Source organism: Lissotriton vulgaris, chromosome 5, assembly GCF_964263255.1.
Source record: "Lissotriton vulgaris chromosome 5, aLisVul1.2, whole genome shotgun sequence".
In the NCBI taxonomy this organism is placed as follows: domain Eukaryota; kingdom Metazoa; phylum Chordata; class Amphibia; order Caudata; family Salamandridae; genus Lissotriton; species Lissotriton vulgaris.
Genome location: NC_141693.1, coordinates 2,001,380,086 through 2,001,401,750, shown reverse-complemented (window position 1 = coordinate 2,001,401,750; position 21,665 = coordinate 2,001,380,086). Strand labels below are relative to the sequence as shown.

The window sequence follows — 21,665 nt, the reverse complement described above, 5'->3', positions numbered from 1 at the left end:
GTATCAAAGTTAGTCGAGAATTCCCTACCGTTAGTTAAAAATAGAGTGTATAAAGTCGAGAGTACATGGCAAGCAAATACGCCATCCCAGATGTTACAAATGTTACAATATCACCAGAATAGAATTAGGGAAGAACAAGATCAGGAACAGAAGCGCATGAAAGACACGAAAATGAAAATGTTAGTAGCCCAGACGGTCCCATCCGACAGTCACAGGAAAGGTACGACCCAGACAAGTCACGCTGCAGCTCCTGTTAAAGGGACATGCAATTATTGCAAGCAGCCAGGTCACTACGTTCACGAATGTGCAGTTCTGAAACATAACATAGCGACAGGTAAAACTAAAGAGAGACCGCATCCGCCTAGACCAGACCATAACCAGCATCAGTCTACCCCGAATACACAGCCCATGCATGCATCCGCACAGACAGCACAGACCGTAGCAGTACCACAGCCACAGCCCATTGCTGCAACTCAGCAAGTCTCACAACAGATGTACCAGTATGCCCAGTCTGCTTACCCCGAATATTCCCGATATACATGAAACAGCCTAGAGAGGGAAGGTGGCTTGCCTCTTATCGAGATTCCTGTAGATCAAGAAGGTCCTTATGTACACAGTCAGGTATTGGGGAAAGATAGAAAGTTTTTAATTGACACAGGGGCAAGTCGCACTACAATAAGTCATGACGAAGTTCCAGGGGCACCCCTCTCAGGCTCACAAAATGTTTCCCTTGGTTTTTCAGGACAACCTATTGTAAATGAGGTATCAGAACCAGTTCCCCTGGCTGTGGGTCCATTATCACGCGTTACAGACCTGTTACTAACAAAATCATGTCCGGAAAATCTGTTAGGAATTAAAACACTGAAGGCTCTAGGAGCTATAATATGCTGCTCCCCGGAGGGAGTTAGACTCTTTCTGCGGGATTTCAAGGGTCATTACGTCCTTCGTGAGTTTGACGTCAGATTGAAAAATGTACCTGATTACTTGTGGGCAAAAGGCCCAACTGATGTAGGATGTATGCACATTACACCATACCGCGTTACCCTCAAGGCAGGTGTTGTATTACCCAGAATCAGACAATACAAGTTACCACCCGATGCTGTAGCGGCTTTACTGAAAATCATTGAAGAGCTCATTGCCCAAGGAGTGGTCGTCGAGACCGACTCCAATATCTGTAATTCACCCATCATTCCGATTCTTAAACGTACTGATCCCAATGCACCGCCAGTATATCGGCTGGTGATTGATCTTCGAGAATTGAATAAATGCATTATACCACAGTATCCTGTGGTCCCCGATATATCATCTCTCTTGACTGCTATTGATTCAGAAGCGACGTTCTTTACTGTAATTGATCTCAAGAACGCCTTCTTCAGCGTGCCTATTGATCCCGAGAGCCAATATCTCTTCGGATTCTGTTTAAATGGACGCAGTTTCAAATTTTCGCGCGCACCTCAAGGATTTACAGAAAGCCCCAGCATCTATAGTCAAGCACTGAAAAGACAACTAGATTGTATTCAAATGCCAGTTAACACCGCTTTACTACAATACGTCGATGATCTGCTGATCACCGCACGAAGTGAGCCCGAATGTGAAAAAGCATCACTGACAGTTTTACATTTCCTGGCTGACAAGGGACACAAGGTGTCTCCTTCGAAGCTACAATTCTGTGCTCAGCAAGTTGTGTACTTGGGTCACTTACTGTCCAAAGTGGGGAGACAGCTCACTCCCGATCGCATTCAGTTAATTGTGAACATGCCGCAACCCAAGACACAAAAGGAAGTGCGGGCCTTCATAGGCCTCACCTCGTACTGCAGACAATGGATTCCCCAGTATGCATTCTTAGCTAAACCACTCATCCAGTTAACGACACAGGAGGCAGCGACTTCGACTGTCCTCCCTTGGACCCAGGAACACACACAAGCTTTTGAAGAATTAAAGAAAGTTTTATGCCAAGCACCAGTTTTAGCGACACCATGTTACAGCAAACCGTTTACACTTTTTGTTACAGAACGTGATGGCACAGCGTTGTCTGTCCTCACTCAAGACCAAGCAGGTTCACATAAGCCGTGTGCTTATTTTTCTAGTACATTGGATTCAGTAGCTCAAGCACTCCCTGCGTGCTTAAAGTCAGTAGCAGCAACAGCGTTAGCAATAAGACAAAGTGATTCAATTGTTTTAGGTCATCAGTTAACAGTTCAAGTACCACATTCTGTAGAGGTTTTGTTAAACAGAACCCAGACTCAACACTTAACTATAGCACGACTGACAGGTTATGAATTAACACTATTCCAGCCACACATAGAAATCAGACGTTGCAGCATCCTGAACCCAGCAACACTGTTACCGACAGTTATGACAGATCCAGCTCCGCATGATTGTATAGAAATAATTAATGCAGTAACTAAGCCTAGACGAGACTTAACAGATGTCCCATTGACAAATCCAGACCTGACACTTTATGTGGACGGTTCATGCATGAGAACAAGTACAGGAGAATTAGTGGCCGCGTACGCCGTGACCACTGAAACTGAAATTAAAGAAACACATCGTATTGACACCCTGTCTGCTCAAGCAGCAGAGCTCATCGCTCTGACCCGAGCTTGTATTCTAGCCAAGAACAGAAATGTTAACATATACACAGATTCCCGCTATGCCTTCGGAGTTGTACACGACTTCGGAGTCCTCTGGCAAGAACGAGGTTTTCTGACTTCTCATGGGGCCAAGATACAACATGGCCCCCTCATTCAAGCACTGTTAGAAGCAATACATTTGCCCTCGGGCATATCAGTCATGAAGTGTAAGGCACATACTAAAGTCACAGATTCTGTTTCCCAGGGTAACGACCTGGCAGACCAGACAGCAAAACATACAGCATTGACTCACACCCAGACTACTGATGTGACAAAGACAATAGTACAAACACAGTGTATGACAGTTAGAGATCCCGCCCTAGACGTAATTGACATCCAGACACATGCTACTCCAGAGGAAATAAAGAAATGGACTGAACTAGGAGGGATTCAGACAGATCAAGGTTGGGTGACGAAGGGAAAATCTATATGGTTTCTCCCCGACTCAATGGTTCAAGTCATGATAAATACAGCACATAGTCCTGCCCATCTTGGAGAGAAAGCCATGTTAGACAGTTTACAGAACCTCTGGTACAACAAACACTTACGAGCAGCAGCAAAACAGAAAGTGCGTACTTGCATGATCTGTTGTCAGTTCAATCCAGGTAAAAGCGTCCCTGTTGAGCAAGGTGGATTCCATCCTCCCGATCACCCTTTTGAAGTCCTCCAGATGGATTATATCCAGATGAATAGCTGTAGAGGATTTAAGTATGTCCTTGTAATTGTTTGTGCTCTGTCCCGCTGGACCGAAGCATACCCAGTCCCAGACTACACTGCTCCGACCACTGCCAGACAGTTGGTTCGTGAATTCTTCCCACGGTACGGTTTGCCCCGTGTCGTGTACTCAGATAACGGACAGCCGTTCTCGTCCGAGTTGATGAAACAAGTTTCCCTCTTGCTAGGATATCAGTGGAGGTTCCACTGTGTCCGACATCCCGAAGCAGCTGGCCTTGTAGAAAGGCATAATCAGACACTGAAGATCCGTCTTGCCAAGATCTGTCAGGAAAAAGGGGTCGACTGGATAGTCGCCCTGCCCGTGGCACTATTCTATATGAGAATGGTCGCCCACTCAAGATCAGGGCTATCCCCGTACGAAGTGGTCTTTGGCAGACCACCGAATATGTGGGGGACGCCCGTTCCGAAAAAGATCACTGATATTGATTGTAACATGTTGACAGATTACCTTGCCTCCTTGATGTCTGCACTCCAATCATGTCGTTCACAGGTTGCCGCAGCCTTCCCTGACAACACCGATGTAAAGGCGCATGAGGTCCGTCCAGGTGACCTGGTAGTCGTCCGGAATTTCGACCGGAAAAGTCCGCTGGAGCCCCGCTGGAAGTCTCCGAAGACCGTTCTGCTTACCACCAGGACCGCCGTGAAAATCGAGGGGAGAAAGGGGTGGGTCCACACGAGTCACATCAAGCTATGCAATGAACTAAAAAACGGACTGAAACCGGACTCTGACTCGTCCACCCCCACCAAAGACTGTGTTGAAGCACAAGACGTTACTGTGCCTAAAAGAGAAAAGACTCCTCAAGAACTTTACCGAATGAAGCTTCGATCTAGCAAGTCAGACAGTTTAATTGTTTAAGTCCTCCCCTAGGTGAATCGGTTAAATAGTTTCTGACATGTATCCCCTAGATCGAGTTAGAGAGAGAGAGGAAAAGAGAAGAACATATTGCAAATCACTTCGTAGTCACTGCATAGTGACACTAATAATCATGTTTATTCTGAGTATTCTAATTATTATTGCCAGCATTCTGCTTCCTATGTACTGGCCTATTTTCAGGCGTGAACAATCTGCTTACAATGTCTCTGCTGAACACACTTTTAGTGAACTTCCTGCACATGAACTCTCTTACAGACTTGCGCTGCGCAACAATACATTCATTAGTATGTTACACCATTCCCATCAGACAAGTAATGCTACAGACTGCTGGATATGTGGTCGACTCCCTCCCTACCAGAATTACAAGGGAGCTCTGCCTCTCTTTCCGTACCCATTCACTCACAATGGCTCCTGTGGAGCATGGTTTAAAATAATTAATTCTTTAGATCCTGATATTGCTGTTTCCGATGGGGGCTGGGTTTGGGGAAACTTGAACTTAGTCCTGCTCAACGTCTGTTATCCTGATAAAGAAGGACATCCCACTCGAATAGGAACTGATCTAGAAAATGAAGTATATGGATTAGGTAATTACACAATTAGCCTTATGATCCTCACTGTTGAATCTGAAACTGCTCCAGTTTTGCCCCATATGTTAGTGTTACCAGTCACAGGTGAATTATGTGTTAGCAAGAAAGGTTCAGTACACGTAGGTCATAGTAAATGCACTACTGTGGTCGAGTTCAGTGACCATGGTAAATCGTCTTTTAAAGCTACCAGTCATTCCTACTTTGTTTGTGGTCATACCGCATACATACGTTTGCCCCCAGATTGGGATGGTACCTGTTACATTGCATTCCTTCTGCCACCTGTTTTTCTAGCTCCTCCTGATTACCATAGAAATACGAATCTAGCACCGAATAGACCCAAAAGAGATATTCCCCTTGTCGACTACACAGAAACGGCATGGGAACAGTACACTGATTTCAATAAAGGATTCTTTTTCTTCCTAGGACCTGTCCAAAACAGTAAATTAATACGCAGATTAACGAGAACACTTGAAGCAGTAGTGAACGAAACTGCCTCCGCTCTAGGTAACTTAACAGAGGAGCAGTCTGCTATACGGACTGTTGTCCTTCAAAATCGTCTTGTAATTGACGTCATCTTGGCAGATAGAGGTGGAGCTTGTAAGGTCATCGGGTCAAGTTGCTGTGTTTTCATTCCACAAAATGCACCATCTGTCTATCAAGCTATCACCCGTTTACATAAAATTGCAAATCAGATACATCAGAATCCAGGCACCTGGACTTGGTCCGGTTGGTTCTGGACTACGTTAACAGCTTGGGGATGGAAAATCTTATCCTTCCTAGGCATTGGCCTTGTTATAGTATTCAGTTGTTGCCTATGCCTGCAGTGTGGGCCAGCGATATGTGGACTGTGTGCCACATCCTGCATTGAGTATTCCAGTTGCCTCTCAAACAGTCAAAGAAAGAAAGACGAACATATACTGTTACAAGAACAAACTGATCGATTTATGAGGATCGATATATCATGAAGGGTCCGTAGGGAACAAGGAGGGAATGAGGTAATATAAATTTTATGGTCATGATGTGTTCCCTAGCGAGTACCCCACCGACTCCATGTACGAGTTAAAAGTGCATGTAACTTCCCTCCTGTATCAGTTATGAAGACGCAAATACATTTGCGTCCAACGTTAACTTGTCCTCTTTCAGACCCACCATGAATGGGTTTGATGGTCCGTTCCTAAGTATGCTATGCCAACGTCTTTTTGAAGTGTACTCCTACGTTTTTCAGCCTGGCTGAAAGTAGGCCCTGAATCTCTGCCATCGAGCCTCTTTTCTGGCTTCTGACTGCGAGGGCCTCTGCCCAAGCAGCCCCCGTTCCCGTGAACTCTGACTTACTTCTAGCGCGGCCCTCCGTGCTCAGCTCAGCCTGCTGCCTGCCAAGATTGACTATAACCTTCGAGTTATCTGTTTTCCTCCCGAAGATACATTCCAGCCTGCTAGCTTCAGTAAACATCCCTCCCCAGCTACAGGGCTAAAGGGCCGACCTGTCTTTATGCAAGTAATTCATAGCCTCTGTTGCCATGCTTCCATGGAAGGCCCCATGCCCCCACGCTTCTCATACAGACATTCAGGCGCTTACACACGCACTCACAGCAAGTATAGAATAGCTTCTGCTCTAGAAACCTTTCTGCCCAGATAGCTTAGTTCCTAAACATCAGATATCAGATATGATAGAAGCACAAGTTGATCTGACATGCCAGACTTCTGTCTCTTTCCGCCAGTGTAAATGTCAAGTCCCCTGCACCCCGTCTATCACACGTCATACAGCTGCGCGCGCATCCAAGCTCCCGATTTCTGCTGACATTGCAACATTCTGTTAGCACCACCCCTTGGTGCCACCCACTTGCGTCACCTATCAGTGACGTTTCTAGCACACACCCTAGTTCACGCCTAGTTTACGCCTCTTGATGATGTACTAGCACCACGTGTATACTGTTATCTTGTCTTCTCTCAGCTGTTACGCCTCTTACATTGAACATTATGATGTAAATCAAGTATATAAGCTATGTATTGTCAATAAACGACGGCGCGCTCATCTATCCCTTCTGACACCCTGTGTGGTGGTCAGAACATGATATCCTGATTCCTTTATGAGGAATAAAACCCTTAGAAACTCTTACACCACGGACTCTGTTTTCCTTCATTCCGATTGAGTTATTATTGATTAAGTACTTACCTGCATAGAAATTAAGAGAGTAAATTAATTATTTACATCAAAACCTCCCAGACTTGAGTAAAGCCATCATGGAGCTGTGGAGTTCTTGGTGACAAACACCAAGCCCATGCATTCAAAATCGCTCCATTCCTCTTACAGTGTCTGTGAATGGCACAGACACTATAGACTAATTTTTCTCCTGCAGCTATTCCCTCACCTGGGCTGTGAGACCTGCTAGGTTGACTCACCCATGCCACAGTCTGTGATTAAGGATGTGTAGGAAGCTGGCTCTGTACATACTACACCAAAGTAAGGTATAGTGTGCACAGAGTCCAGTGGAACCCCGAAGGTAGGCAGAGGTAAAAGTAGATAGCACCTCAATCTCGATTTGTAGTAGTGTGGGGGAGCTGTAAGTCTTTATCAGAGGGTAGTGTTAAGCATTTGTTGTACACACTCAATCCGCAAATGATCACACACTCAAAGACTGAACTTCAGACCAATTGGGATGTATACAAATATTCTTTTCGTTAATTTGTTTCCTAGAGCCAATCAAGTCTTGTACAGGTAAGTGAGAAGTAATTTGCAGTAGTAATACATTTTGTACACAGTTTGTATTGCAGTTATATATATATACTTTTGATTTGATAACTGTAGAACTACTTGCAATGCAATACTTTCAAATATTGTACATGTACTTAGTATTGGCTTTTTAGCAGAATGTCAGGTAGATGACTTTATAGGTTACTTTTCTTACACAGTTCAGTATACCTGGAAACTGCACTGGAACACTTCCTGTAAACAGGTAAGTAAAAGCGTTTTGGTTATTTTGTTACAGTTTTAGAGACGTTTATAGATTTTCCAACTCCACACTGAGAAACTTTTCACAGAAAAACAGTCATTGTTTTCCTATGGAGGAAAATAGGGTTGTTGGTTCAAAGGTAAGTATTCGGTTGTGGGAGTTGGTATTCTGGGGTTTGACTCCGCGGGCCCCCAGGGTCAAGTATGCACTCTGCCGCCCCAGTGCCGCTGAGGGTGTAACCAGAGTGCTGAGGCCCAGTGTTATCCAATGCGGATAGGGGGACTCCGGTTGGTGGCTGCTGATGAGCTGGCCACTGGGTTGTGGGAGCAAAGCTCCTGGACTTAAGCTCTAGGCGAATGGGGGTTTAGTCCGGCACAAAAGATGTACCCTCAGAGGCACTGGGGTGGCCAGGTGCAGAGTGTTTTGGCATTGGGTGCCTTGTAGCTTTCAATGGGGAATCTACAGTTTGCAAAAGCACTGCAGGCTCTAGGACTAAGGTCTTTTGGGTGCAATCACCACTGGGAGAGTTATGTTGGGGGTTGGTTAGGCACCATAGGTTGGGCCACCCAAGGCCGTTGGGCGTAGGGTGCAGGGGGGCCATTTAGGATCAGATCTTCTTACCAATTCCTGGTTGCAGTTGGGGGGACCTTCCGGTTTGAGGCTGCCTGTGTTGGCTGGAGGCTTGAGGCTGGTCAGGGGTTTCCGGATCTCTGGTCAGGGTCACCAGGAAGATCTCCTCTTGGTGCTGGGTTGCTCGAACTCAGGCCATGGGCGTCTGGGGCAGAGTGGTGCAAACTTACGGATCCTTGGGGAGCTGGAGTCTGTCGGAACAAATCCGGTGTTCACGGGAGTCAGTCTTTGGGATTGATGGCAGGCAGGTCCTCCAGGTTTCTTGAGGTTGCTGGCTGCAGGGTGCACTGAAATTTTGCTGGAGAAGTTTCGAGGTGGGGTCAGGCCGGTAGGGATGCAGCCAAGTCAGTGGGGATCCTCTTCTTGTTAGCTTTGGCATGGTTGTTCCACCCTTCTTTTCTTCTTGTAGGTTCTTGTTTGTGGAAGCAAGGTTCAGGGTTGCCTTAATTACTAGATTTAGAGGCATTACAGGTAGGTAAAAGGTGGGGCCAACAGTTCCATTCCTTGGGGTGGGTAAACCCCCTATTATGCCACCCTCCAGTGGGAAGTGGGCATAAGCCTTTCCCTGGTTGGCTGAGTTCCCCCATCTGCAAGATTGCGGTGACTGAGAGTTGTGCTTCACTTTGCCTCCCCCACCTGAGTGGTGTATTCGGCAGAGGTGAGCACATCTCTTCCACATTTGATTTTCCTGCTGGTTCTCCCGCCCAAAGTGGGGGTCAGAACCAGTGGGGACCAGTTGCTGAAAGCAGCAAGTGGCCTGGGGAAGCTCACAAAGACAGCAAGCCTTTGAAGCTTCCTCTTCGTGGACCCTGCCCATCCTGGGGGAGGATGATTGGACCTCGTCCCAGGATGTGCATTGTTTCAGGCTTCCGAGAGCAGCAGGTGAGAAAGTGCCCTCTTCCTGCATAGTTGCCCCCACTTTTTGCTTAATTGCTAATGTGATTTGACTAAGTGTGCCCTGAGCTCCTGCTAACCAAGTACCCAAGGCCTATGTTCTTTCCCTAAAACTGCTTTGAAGCCTAAACCCAATTGGTAGCTCTGGCCACAGGTCAGCTTCTGGTAAATGGTACCACAGGTACCCGGCACTGTGATCAGAGAAGGTCTAAGGGCCGCCCTTAGAGGCCCTGTACCATTACACACACTCACTGCCTTTGCAGGCTGCATGTTTAGGTGCAAAACAAAGTGAAGTCCACATGGCCCTGATCCTCTTGGACCTAAGCGCAGCATTCGACACTGTAGCTCACTCCACCTTGCTACAGTGTCTGAATGATGGAGGGGTGGTAGGAGCTGCGCTTGGATGGATCCGGTCCTTCTTGACGGGCAGGTGTTTCCAAGTTCGTCAGGGAGAGTGTTACTCTAGGGAGATTGGGTTGGGCCAGGGAGTGCCGCAAGGCTCGTCCCTGAGCCCTACCCTGTTCAATCTTTGTCTCCCCGCTGGCGACCATTGTTGAAGGCCACGGACTACGTCTTGTGTCCTATGCTGACGACACTCAGCTGGTGGTATCCCTCTCACGCGCACCTGGTCTAATGGCGGACAAGTTCAGAGCCTGCATGCAAGAACTGGCAGCCTGGATGTCCGCCAACTGCCTAAAACTTAATGGCAGCAAGACCGAGGTGCTCGTGGTGGGGGGGGGTCCACCTGTCTGGTCGTCGGCATGGTGGCCACCCTGCCTGGGAGAGGTACCTGCTCCATGTCATCAAGCAAAGAATCTGGGTGTATGGCTAGATGAGGATCTTGCTTTTGACTCCCAGGTTAGCCGAGTGGTGGGGACATGCTTCGGCATTCTAAAAACCATGAGGAAGATCCTGGATTTCCTACCCATTGATGCTCGCCGGACGCTGGTGCATGCGTTAGTTACATCTCGCATGGACTATAGCAATCTGCTGTATCTGGGGGCAACGGAAAAGGTTTTAAACCGCCTCCAGGTGTTGCAGAATGCTACCGCCCGCCTTGTTTTGAGGCTTCCTAGAAGATCCCCCTCCAGGGCAGCGCTCCAGGAGTTGCACTGGCTTCCGGTCAGGAGTAGGGTGGAATTCAGGGCACTGGCCACATGCCACCGCATTCTGAGAGGAAAAGCCCCTGCCCCATTACAAAGTCTGGTCACCTGGTATGAGCCCACCAGGAGTTTGCGCTCGTCTTGCACAGGTCTTCTGAAAGTCCCCAAAATAAAGAAAACACGAATGGGGGGTAGATCATTCAGATACCTGGCCGCTAAGCGGTGGAATGATCTGCCGATGGAACTACGCATGGAGTTTTCGGAAACCCTGTTCAGGCGAAAACTTAAGACCTATCTCTTTAGACGCTAACTACTGTTGGCTGCTCACGGACACCCTACCTACCACAGCGCGGGGACACGCCTTGGGCGTAAACCAGGCGCTTTACAAAACTCCCTAATAATAATAATGGCACACATCCCTTTGTGCCATGCCTACAACCCACTGCCCTGGCATACCTCAGTCACCCCTCTAGCTAGGTGCACTATACCAGTACATGAGATCCCCGACACTACAAGGTGCAGTGCGGCTGGATGCAGGGGTGTCTTTTGAGGTTGGATGTCACCTTACCGGGCCACTTGTGGGGGGGGGGGGTTTCTGTGCAGAGGCTGCAGGCGAGGTTTGGGAGTCCTGAAGGGGGTCAACCCAAGGTGGACTCGGACTCTGGGACCTCGCTGGGACTGGTGGGCCACCCAGATTCGGGCCGTAGGCTTCGGGTGCAGTGGAGGTTACAGGCATCTGGTTTCTTTGTCCTCAGCAGGCTCGGAATCTTTCTTGGCAGCATGAATCAGTAATCCCTCTAGCTGGGTGCACTATACCAGTGGTGAGGGTACAGGTGCATGAGCCCTGTACCCCTACAGTGTCCAAGTCCATTCTTGGACATTGTCAGTGCAGTGCTGCCCTTAAGAGTATATGGTGCTGGGAGTTTCATTCGAACTCCACAGCACCATAATGGCTACACTGAAAACTTAGAAGTTTGATATCAAACTTCTCAGCACATTAAACCCACACTGATGCCAATGTCGGATTTAATGAAAAATGCACACACAGAGGGAATCCTAGAGATGCCCCCTGAAAACTAACCCACCACTAGTGTGCAGGCAGAGTGGCTGCTTTCAGCTGCCAACACCGGACATGTTTCTGGACCCCTGGGTACAGTGCATTTGGTACCTGTGGTACCATTTACCAGGGGCTGACCCGTGGCCAGAGATGCCAGTTGGGTTTAGGCTTCAATGCAGTTTTAGGGAAAGAACATAGGCCTTGGGTACTTGATTAGCATGAGCCCAGGGCACACTCGGTCAAAGCACATCAGCAATTCAGCAAAAAGTGGAGGCAACCATGCAGAATGAGGGCACCTTCTCTCACACTGTACATGATTTCCATCTTGGATTCTGTTTTTTCACTGTTGGTTTTGTTAACTACTACAAAGTTTTAGTTTAGGTTGAACATCGCTAGATCAAGGGAAACAGGTATTTGAACATAAAGCTTCAATTTGGTTGGAAGATAGTATCTCTAAAACTCCACAGCACCGCCTTGTATTATGAGCATCCTCTTTAAAGTCTATCTTACCAAGGAGTTAAGTTGGTTGCATAAAACTTGAAGGTTTAAAGAGAGAGGTAGTATCCTAGTATTCAGCGTGTACAATTGTCGGTTAGAGATCCTGAAAATGGAGCATAAGGCAGAGGAAAGGATATTGCTATTATTTTGATGAGTTTGGGTCCCCTGAGCTGCAGACCCTTCCTTTACTTATCGAATTTCTGGTTAACTATCTGCATTTGTCACGCTGTAATAATCACTGATGAGGTGATGAAGTGGTGCCTAGTGATGAAGGCCACATCTTGAAGATGGATTTGCTTCTGTTGGAAAGTCAGCTACCACAGAAACAGAATGTAACAGTTGCATGGGTGTGTAGTTATTTTAAACCCCAGAGATATAAATACTGAGGTGGAGGTGAACAGATCTCAAATAGGTGTAACTAAATGGAAGTAAAGAATGATTTATCTGCATATGTTCATTTTAGGATTCGGATTTCAGCATACCCCAGAGCTCTTCCTCAGGGACTGCAACTAATTCTGTGAAGATGCAGGACACCCTGGTTAGTAACGTAAGTGTAACCTTGCCTAGTTTATGCTACTAGGCCCGGTTGTCGTTGCGTCTGGAAATGAGGGTTTGTTTAATATGTTAAGTATCTTGTTTTACAAATGCGGTTTATAGTGTTTTTGTTGGTCTTCGAAAAATGGGCATTTCTTTTTATCATCTACCTTGGGCATTATTATAGACTAGTTGGTATTGAGATTCGAGAGATCCGGGCTTGAGATCTCCTGAAAGACTGGTGTTGATAGCCAGTCTGTGTGCTCTTCAGCCCACAGTCGATTGTACCTGTCTGCTCTTAGATCTGCAGGACAAACATTTCTTGTCTAGTTGGATTTTCTAATTGGAGAAGGGTGCCGCAGTTGTGAATGTAGGAGAGGCTGCCATTGTACGATTTTTTTTCCCCAGGCTTTTTTGGGGGGTTTTGGTTTTCTGGGTTTCTACACTTTGCTCGGGAGGGTTTTGAGAATTGTAATTTGCTCTGCAAGTCTTTGTTTAATTCATTGTTATTTCACCTTTGTAGGCCGGTTTATCGCAGTCCATTCCCATTCTTCGCCGAGAGCACCACCTGCAACAGGGTATGGGCCTTAACCCCATGTCCTTCCCTACTGCTGAGCTCACTTTGAAGGTTTGTGATTGCAAAACGAATTGCCTAAGTGAATCATTTTTGTTTAGGTACATTGAGCTCTTCTTGCTGAATTTGGGAGGGAGGGATGCATCAACGTGCCAAATGCATGACACCTTTTCTAGTGGCTGGTAACTTAACTGTCTAGCATGTCCCCATTAACTTTTAAGTGTTGTAACACTATTAAGTGTTATTTCCAGAAAAGGCCTCAGAGTAAATTTGCTGAAAGACGAGTAGAAAACGACTAGTACAGCAGTGTGTGCCTGCTTTCACTCATGCTTTGTGCTTTAACATCTCCTGCTGACAATATATAGGGATACAGCTTTTCCTTTTTTGTAGAGGTACATAAGACCTGCTTGGCCTGTAGTGGTTTCAAACATCCCCTATGTAAGCAGCCTAGTGTCAACAAGTGTGCCAGGTTCTAATAACCATGTCTTGCTTCTTGCCTCAAAGATGGAATCTGCACGCAAGGCTTGGGAGAACTCGCCAAGCCTACCAGAGCAGAATTCACCCGGGGGACCGAGCTCTGGAATCCAGACACCTTCCAGTGTTGGCGCTTCCAATGGAGTTAATTATAGTTCCTTCGGAGGGGTATCCATGCCACCAATGACAGTGGCGTCTGTGGCTCCATCTGCATCTATTCCAGGTAGCTGTGCTTGTAATTTGTGATTATTTGGTGGTTGGTGAATATGTTCGTGGCAGCAAAATGCACATACAGACTGCAACAAGACTGTTGAGCCTTCATCAGCCCCAAGAAAAGGGGTGAAAGTGCTTGTGGAAAGGATTGCTGTATTGCTATCTTCTGACCTTTGTTATGACCCCTTCAGCCCAGCATAACGCTTTAGTAAAAATGTTACATGCTGGGACATGTTTGTAATGAAAAAGCAAAACTATACACTTCACAGAGCAGGTTCTGTTACCTAAGTATCCAGAGCTTAACCTATCGTGTATCAGAACCCTGATCGTGGAGTGGATGACCAGTGTGGAATATGCCAACTCCTAGAGATTGGACTCTATAGCGTGTTTTTCTTCTTTGCCAACACAGAGATTTAGACTGACAAGGAAGATTTATTAATTCAGATGTTAACTAATGATTAGACGTTTGATGCCTCATGTTTGCATGTCTTCCAGGCAACCATATCACTCCCCTTTATCTTGATGGCCATGTGTTTGCAAGCCAGCCTCGTTTGGTTCAACAGACAATACCTCAGCAGCAAGGCTATCAACAGGTAAGAGCTGGAGGTATGGAGTTGCACGCTGCCTGCCTTTCAAGAAATTCTCGTTTTAATATCTGAATACCTTTTGAGGGTGCAATAGCAAGAAGTACTCTGAGGGTGTATAGCAGTTTAAACAGTATATCATTTCTAAATCCCTATGCTGCTCCCAATGCAATTCCAAAGTTACTTGTATAACCTGTGTTTTCCTTAGCTCATTAGCCAAAGAATAATTCTCCTTTAAGCTGGCAAAATAGGCCACTGATTTATTTGCGTTGATCGTTTCAAGTTTACATGTGTTGTGGAATGCAGGTTTAAAGCAGGTTTCCTTTTTAAATGCCTATTTAAGAGACCATTTCCAAAGTCAATTTCTTTTTGTTATACAAAGGCATCCTACTGACAAAATGATTGCAAAAACTACTACGATCAGAATGTCAGCCTTATGGTTTCACATGTTGTGCATTATTCTGCCATTTAGTGGTTGAGTCCAGAATAGCCTTTCCTAATTTTTATTTTGTGTCCATTTGATGACTGTCCCCCTAGGACGCCAGACGTACACCCACAAAGCCCAGTCTGTGAAAATCCATCTTCAGATGCATTTTTTCCTCTGAATTCAAAAGCACGACACAGTGCTGCGATGGCCACCCAGAAGACATTGCATGAGTTTTTAGAAAGCTGTGAAAAAGTGGGCTTTTCCTAGAGATCTACTGGGGACATTGAAGAGCACTGAAAATCACCGGAAAAAGACATTTTTTCACTGGGGCTTCGACCACGTTGGTCTGAGAATGTGCAGTTAGAAGGTGTGGTTTGTGTTTTGAGATTTGGAAGACCTTCCTTTTAGATTCTGCCCAAACTGCCACCACAAACCTGCCCAAAAGGACAAGCATAAGGTATTGTAACCTCGCCCAGAGACATTTAAATCTGAGGGGTACAGGGTTTGAAAGGAATTCCTCCAGAGGACCCTTAAGGTAAGGGAAAACCAGCGCTCGGGCCACTATGCCTTGATGCAAGCCTAAACCAAAGAGGACCCCCCTTCGACAGTTGGGCAATGAAGAGATGCCTGCGGATGCAGAGGTGGCACAGGGAGAGGGTTTCAATGTCAAGAAGCCTACGTTGACCTCAAAAGCAAGGAAACACTGGAAAAAAGGACACAAAGAATATTGTGCCGCCCTTGAAGGTACTGTACCATAGCGCATACACGGCCGTTGCAGGCTTTGTGTTTTGGTGCAGAGAAAAGTGGAGACACAACATCGTCCACATCCCTGTGTGCCATGCCTACAACCAACTGCCATGGTATAGGTAAGACACCCCTCGAGATGGGGTGCACTGGTGAGGGTACAGTTGCATGAGCACTGTACCTCTACAGTCTCAAAGTCCATTCTTAGACATTGTAAGTGTAGTAAAAGCCATAAAGAGTATATGGTCTGGGAGTTTGTAATTATGAACTCCACAGCACCATAATGGCTACACTGAAATCTAGGATGTTTGATATCCAACTTCTCAGGACATTAAACCGACTCTGATGCCAGTGTGGAATTGTAGGAAGCTGGCTCTGTATATTCTCTCTCGCTCTCTCTCTCGCTATCTCTCTCTCTCTCTCTCGCTATCTCTCTCTCTCTCTCGCTATCTCTCTCTCTCTCTCGCTATCTCTCTCTCGCTATCTCTCTCTCGCTATCTCTCTCTCGCTATCTCTCTCTCGCTATCTCTCTCTCGCTATCTCTCTCTCGCTATCTCTCTCTCGCTATCTCTCTCTCGCTCTCTCTCTCTCGCTCTCTCTCTCTCGCTATCTCTCTCTCGCTATCTCTCTCTCGCTCTCTCTCGCTATCTCTTTCGCTCTCGCTCTCTCGCGCTCTCTTGCGCTCCATCTCCATCAATATCTCTCTAGCTCTCGATATCAATATCGATCTGAAAGAAACAGGTCTGTATTAGATTCCTTACCTTAGAATATCCCCAGGCGTCAGACTGGATCCAGAAACTTTTGCGTAGCACTACCCTTGCGGGTCGTTAGGCGTCTGTGAGAAGGTGGCCTGATATGCAGTGGTCACTATTCTAGTGCCCACTATGTATCAGTCCAGCAACCCTTATTGATGATTGGTTGTAAGTCAACCTTATAGACCAGCTATCCTAGTAGCATGGATACGAGCAGTCTAAGGCTAAAGACTCGAGAGGGCGTGTTAAGCCAGCTGTTTACCACACATATACCCCTTGAATACCAAGTGAAAGGACACCACACAAGTGTTATGAAAATAAACAGTTATTTATTTAGGAATCACAACAGTCCTGTACTCTTTATGAGGACAGGGTACTAAGCACAAACCAAAACTCTTACAAAAATACTTAAGTTAGCACAGTATATACAAATGCCCGAGGGGCACGGAAAACCATATACTCTGAAAGTGGAATGTGAAATTCCTAGCAGGTAAGTACAGTACTAATAGCTTTTGGAATCGCTAGGACTTGACTAGGGAATCGTTAGATTACTTCTAGGAGGCCTAGGGGACTCGGGTGCAGTGTGTGCACTCTCACGCGAGATGCGGACAAAAGTCTATGGTAGCTAGGAAATAGAAAGTTAGTGTTCTCGGGTGAACCCGACCTGGTAGGGAGAAAACGAAAGTAGATTCTGACCCTTGGATAGTGAGGCTATGCTGGGGCACCGAAATGCCGAAGTTACCTAGCCCAGGGGCTGCAGCTGCATAGGTCTGAAAAGACGTCGGGAATCCTCGTAGACGGACCAGGAGCCGGAAGAAAAGATGCTGGCCGGTGACCAGTGAAGAAAGTTCAGTTGGATCCAAGCCTGGATCTCGAAGATAGATGACACCTGAAAGCAGAGGGGACCAAGTTCGAGACTACTAGCCAGTAGTCAGTGGGCACCAGGAGGGCACCGGATGGTAGCCACCTCGACAAGGTGAGTGGGTGACGCTTGACTCGAAGATCTCACGGACCAGGAGGCGTTGTCGGCGACCAGGATGGAGGATCGAGCTGTCCCACGAAGATAGAAGCTGTCGGCGTCGCTGGACCCAGGATTGGGCAACAAAGCCTTGGCAAATTCAAGCCCACGCGGTGGACCTAAAATGGCGTCTGGAGTGGACCAGGAGGGTCCGGGGTGCCTCTCTTGAGAAAGGAAGCAAGGGCCAGCCTGGAGCAACCAGACCAGCAGTCGTGAAGTCGTTGGGCGTCGTTCAGAAGGCCACAAGCCAGCCGGCTAGTAGCCAAACAACGCGGTGCACAGCAAACAGCAGAAGGGCCCCACGCAGATCGTGGAGATGCAGGGAGGCTGGCCTTGGATGCTGGAGCTGCGCAGGGTCGGGGCTTCTCGGACCCTAAAGCACTCACCAGTGGAGGACACGGTGGGCTTGCAGTAAAGATGTCGTGCAGTCTTGGCGATCGTCGGTCCCTTGAGGTCTCGTCGCACTCACGGTTCTCAGCTGTGCTGTAGAGGTGAGTAGAGGTCAGAGGTGCCAGGGAAGCCGAGTCTCGTCGAGCTGGGTTGTCGGATTCTTGAAGAAGGACTTGCAGCAGACCGCAGTGTTCTTTAGGATGGTGCCCGCTTGATGCAGGGTGACTACTCCTTAGCCACAAGGGAGAATCTTGAAGAAGAAATCGTGAAGTCCTTTCGAAGAAAGTGGTATCTTGATTCCAAAGATGATCTAATTTGAACAGGGGGCCCGCTCCCATCTTTATACTAAAAAAGGGGGCTGACCCGGTGACTAGGTCCTGCCTATGGGTGGGACCAGGAGGGGGGTGGTTACACCCCTCTCCCCTGCCGGACTTCCTCAGGCCAGGGGCTGGTGTGCCCCTGGAACTGGTTCTGACTGGCCTATGCGTAGTGAGCACCGGGGTGCCACTCAGCAGTCACCTTCCTGAAAAGCCCTGCCTACCCAGGATACACAAAACCATGTCTGGGACGGTGCTAGCACCGCCCCGGACAGGAAACCCTTTGTCCAGGCCTCCCTCGCTGGAAGGACTCCCAGCAGCAGGAGGTCAGACTCGTGTCTGGGGTGGCAGCATCCATTTTGTGGAGCTGAGGCTTCAGTTAACTTTAACCGGGGTTCACAGTTACATACATGTCGTGTCCCTCTAGAAGGGTGGAATGCTAACCCCGTCGCCAGAATTGGCGAGGGGTTAGTATTCCAATTCGTATGACACCTTACTCGACATGTTTTGATAAAGCAATACCAAAGATAGCATTTAACCGCGAGGATTATAATGCACTTAAGAGTATATGGTATGCGATATCATGGAACAGCTATTAGGACTTGATTCCGCAAGCTGCAGACAGGCTCAGCTCATGCCAGAGCACCATCTCACACGATTCCAAGCACTCTGCCTTCCGGATTGTCAAGGCCTGCCATAGGAGTGACTGATAGGAATCTGTGTGTCCATTTTAGGGTTAGGTATAGGTATACTACACCTACAGCAAAGGGTGATTACACAACTTTGCCCCAGCTGTCATGCAGCCAGTTGTGTCAAATTTAGGAGGCCAGCCAGGGGTGGCATAATACATGCTGCAGCCCCTGGCAGCCCTGGGTACACCTATGCCCTGAGTTACAGGGTCTGATAAGGTGGCCCAGTACCAATTGGAAATGCACCTAGGGTACATGGAATCCATTTTAAAGAGAGAGCAGTAGGCCTGGGGTCCTGATTGGCAGGGTCCCAGGTCGACTATGTCCAAAACCAGCTAAAACACAGGGCAAAAAGTTGGGGGCAACCATAGTCGGGAGGTACCTTCCTACACAACCCCCCCCCCCCCCAAACGAAAGGAGATAAGGCTATCCTTGTCCAGGTAAGCCTCTATTACCTAAGTGGCCATATAAGGAAGGACCAGCTCTGGCTTGGTTTCCCCCTGTGTCATGGTCCACTAGGCAACCCCTCACCCTAAGGGTATCTGAGGGTCTCCACCATAGGGAATCTCTGTCTCTGGTGTGTCTTGGGAAAGAAGAAGGCTGATGCTGGGATGGAGTACTGAAGTGAGGCTCCTCTACCTTTGGGCTCAACTTCCTCCAATCACCATCCATCATGTGTGCCTTTCTTTCTTTAGCTGAGATGCACTGAGCTCTCAGGGTCAGCCTCTGGCTACCTAAAGCTGGAGGCTGAGTCCCTCTGTTTGGCTTACTGGAGGGACAGGTCAGGTCTGGGGTTTTTAGGCCCCATGTTTGGCTGTGCCCAACAGTGTCCAGCTGTGGGAGTTCCCTAACTACTTTTAAGGGGGATCCCTCAGGAGTCTGTTCTATTTTCACTTGGCTAGGTTTACCAGCCTCAGTGATCCTAATCTGCTGATTAAGGGGTTCTTTTGGACAGGGGGCCCTTTGGGGTCCACCACTGGCCTCCCTGATCTCTTCAGCCCTGGGCTGACTGAGACAGGGTAGAGAGGTGCAGGTTACCTGCTCCAGACTGGGTCCCACCTGGGAAGGTTCCACTGCCATCAGGGGCTCTGCCAGGCTAGGCCTGACTACCTCTGGGGCAGTTCCTTCAACAGGGGTAGAGTCAGTTCCCTGAGGAGGCTGGCTCTCACCTAGTGTCTGGGAGGGGGAAGACTTTTCTTCCTCCTCAATGCTCTCTGTTTGAGTGGAGTGATCCATTGTTTCAGGCTTCACAACCTCACTATCTGTTTGAGTAGAGGCTGAGACCATTTCAACCTTGCCAACCTTTTCAGGAGGGCACTCAGTTTGTGTTTGGGCTGTGACTGTCACGGCCCTCCTATCCTGTTCTGGAAAGTCTGTCTGAGCCTGGGCAGTGGCTACCACTGCCCTTCCAACCTTTTCAGGGAGGAATGGTGCTTGGACTGGGGCTGTAGCTATTACTGCCCCACTAACCTGTCTGGATAGGCCTATCATTCTGGAGTGAGTTTCTTGTTCCACCTCAGCCCATGCTGAGAGTTCCAGGTCATTCCCCAGTAAGCAATCTACAGGTAGGTTATCTGTCACTGCCACTCTCATGGGCCCTGTGACATTACCCCAGCTGAGCTTGACTACTGCCATGGGATGCCTTCTCTTCATTCCATGAATGTCTGTCACCTGATAAGTAAAACCAGGGGTCAGTTGAGCAGAGGGGACCAGATGGTCACTCACCATGGTGAGGCTGGCCCCTGTGTCTCTGAATGCCTCAACTTTCTGACCATTCACTAAAACTTCTTGTCTATACTTTCCCAAAATGTGGGGTCCAGTAGTGAAGTTGGCAAACCCCATGCCAGTCTCACAGACAAGAGTGTGGTCAGGGAACCTGGCTAGGCCATAGTCCTCCTGATTTCCCAAAGTAATGCCCACCACATTCTTGGGGGCACTCCCACCACCTGGGGGATTACCACTAGTGGTAACAGGAGGTTTAGGAGTATTACCTGGGGGTATATTTCCCTTATTACCATTTTTAGGGCAACTGGCATCACTTTTGTAATGACCCACCTGTTTACAGGTATGGCAATAAGGTTTCTTCTGTTCTGAAGGAGTGTTCTGGGACCCACCACCCTTGTTGGAGTTTTGGGGCCCTTGGGAAGTCTTCTCTGTGGATTTATCCCCACCCTTCTCTTGAGGCTTGGTTGATTCCTTTTTCTGGTCACCACCCTGGTTTTTAGGCCTAACCCTGGGTCTGACCCATTTGTCTGCCCTCTTACCCAATTCCTGTGGAGAGGTCAGATCAGAGTCTACCAGGTGCTGATGTAATAACTGGTTCTGACAATTATTTAAGATTTGCTCCCTCATAATCAGATTATACAATCCTTTAAAATCAGTAACCTTACTACCCAGTAGCCAGCCTTCAAAAGCCTTAGTGGCACAATCAACAAAGTCAGTCCAATCTTGAGACTGAGTTTTCTGGGTGTCTCTGAACAGCATCCTGTATTGTTCAGTGGTTAAACCAAACCCATCAACCAGTACATTCTTCAAGATTTGGTAATTGTTAGCATCCTCCACCCTTGTGGTGAGGAGCTTATCTCTACCTTTACCATCAAAGGAGAGCCACAAGATAGCTGCCCACTGACTTTGGGGAACACCCTGCACAGTGCAGGCTCTCTCCAAAGCAGTAATCCATTTGTGGATGTCATCCCCTTCTTTAAAGGGGGGCACTATCTTATTCAGGTGCTTTTTATCAAAACTCCTTTCCCTATTGCTAGGATTATTGCTGCCACCAGTGGGCTGTAGCCCACATAATTCTTGCTCTCTAGCAAGGGCAAGTCTCTCTTTGGCCAGGGCAAGTTCTTCCCTTTCAATCCTCAGTTTGACTGCCCTTTCTTCAGCTTCATACACTCTCCTCTTAGGGGAAGACATTCCTCTGTGAGAAGAGTTGAGAGAGCCATTGGTTCGAAAGGATCTGTTAGAGCCTCTTGATAGAGACCTAA

General features: G+C 47.7%; 1 protein-coding gene across 4 annotated transcripts in view; it reads left to right on the top strand.

The window, feature by feature from the left end:
• PRRC2B (proline rich coiled-coil 2B) overlaps positions 1-21,665 on the top strand; it is a 657,801-nt gene that overhangs the window by 434,058 nt on the left and 202,078 nt on the right. For 2 of the 4 annotated variants that reach the window (XM_086924790.1, XM_086924793.1), the window contains 4 exons: positions 12,426-12,509; positions 13,020-13,124; positions 13,575-13,767; positions 14,253-14,350. In XM_086924790.1, the coding sequence (XP_086780916.1) occupies positions 12,426-12,509; positions 13,020-13,124; positions 13,575-13,767; positions 14,253-14,350 (480 nt within the window). The remainder of the gene's footprint in view (positions 1-12,425; positions 12,510-13,019; positions 13,125-13,574; positions 13,768-14,252; positions 14,351-21,665) is intronic. The other 2 variants (XM_086924791.1, XM_086924792.1) reach the window with 2 other exon arrangements.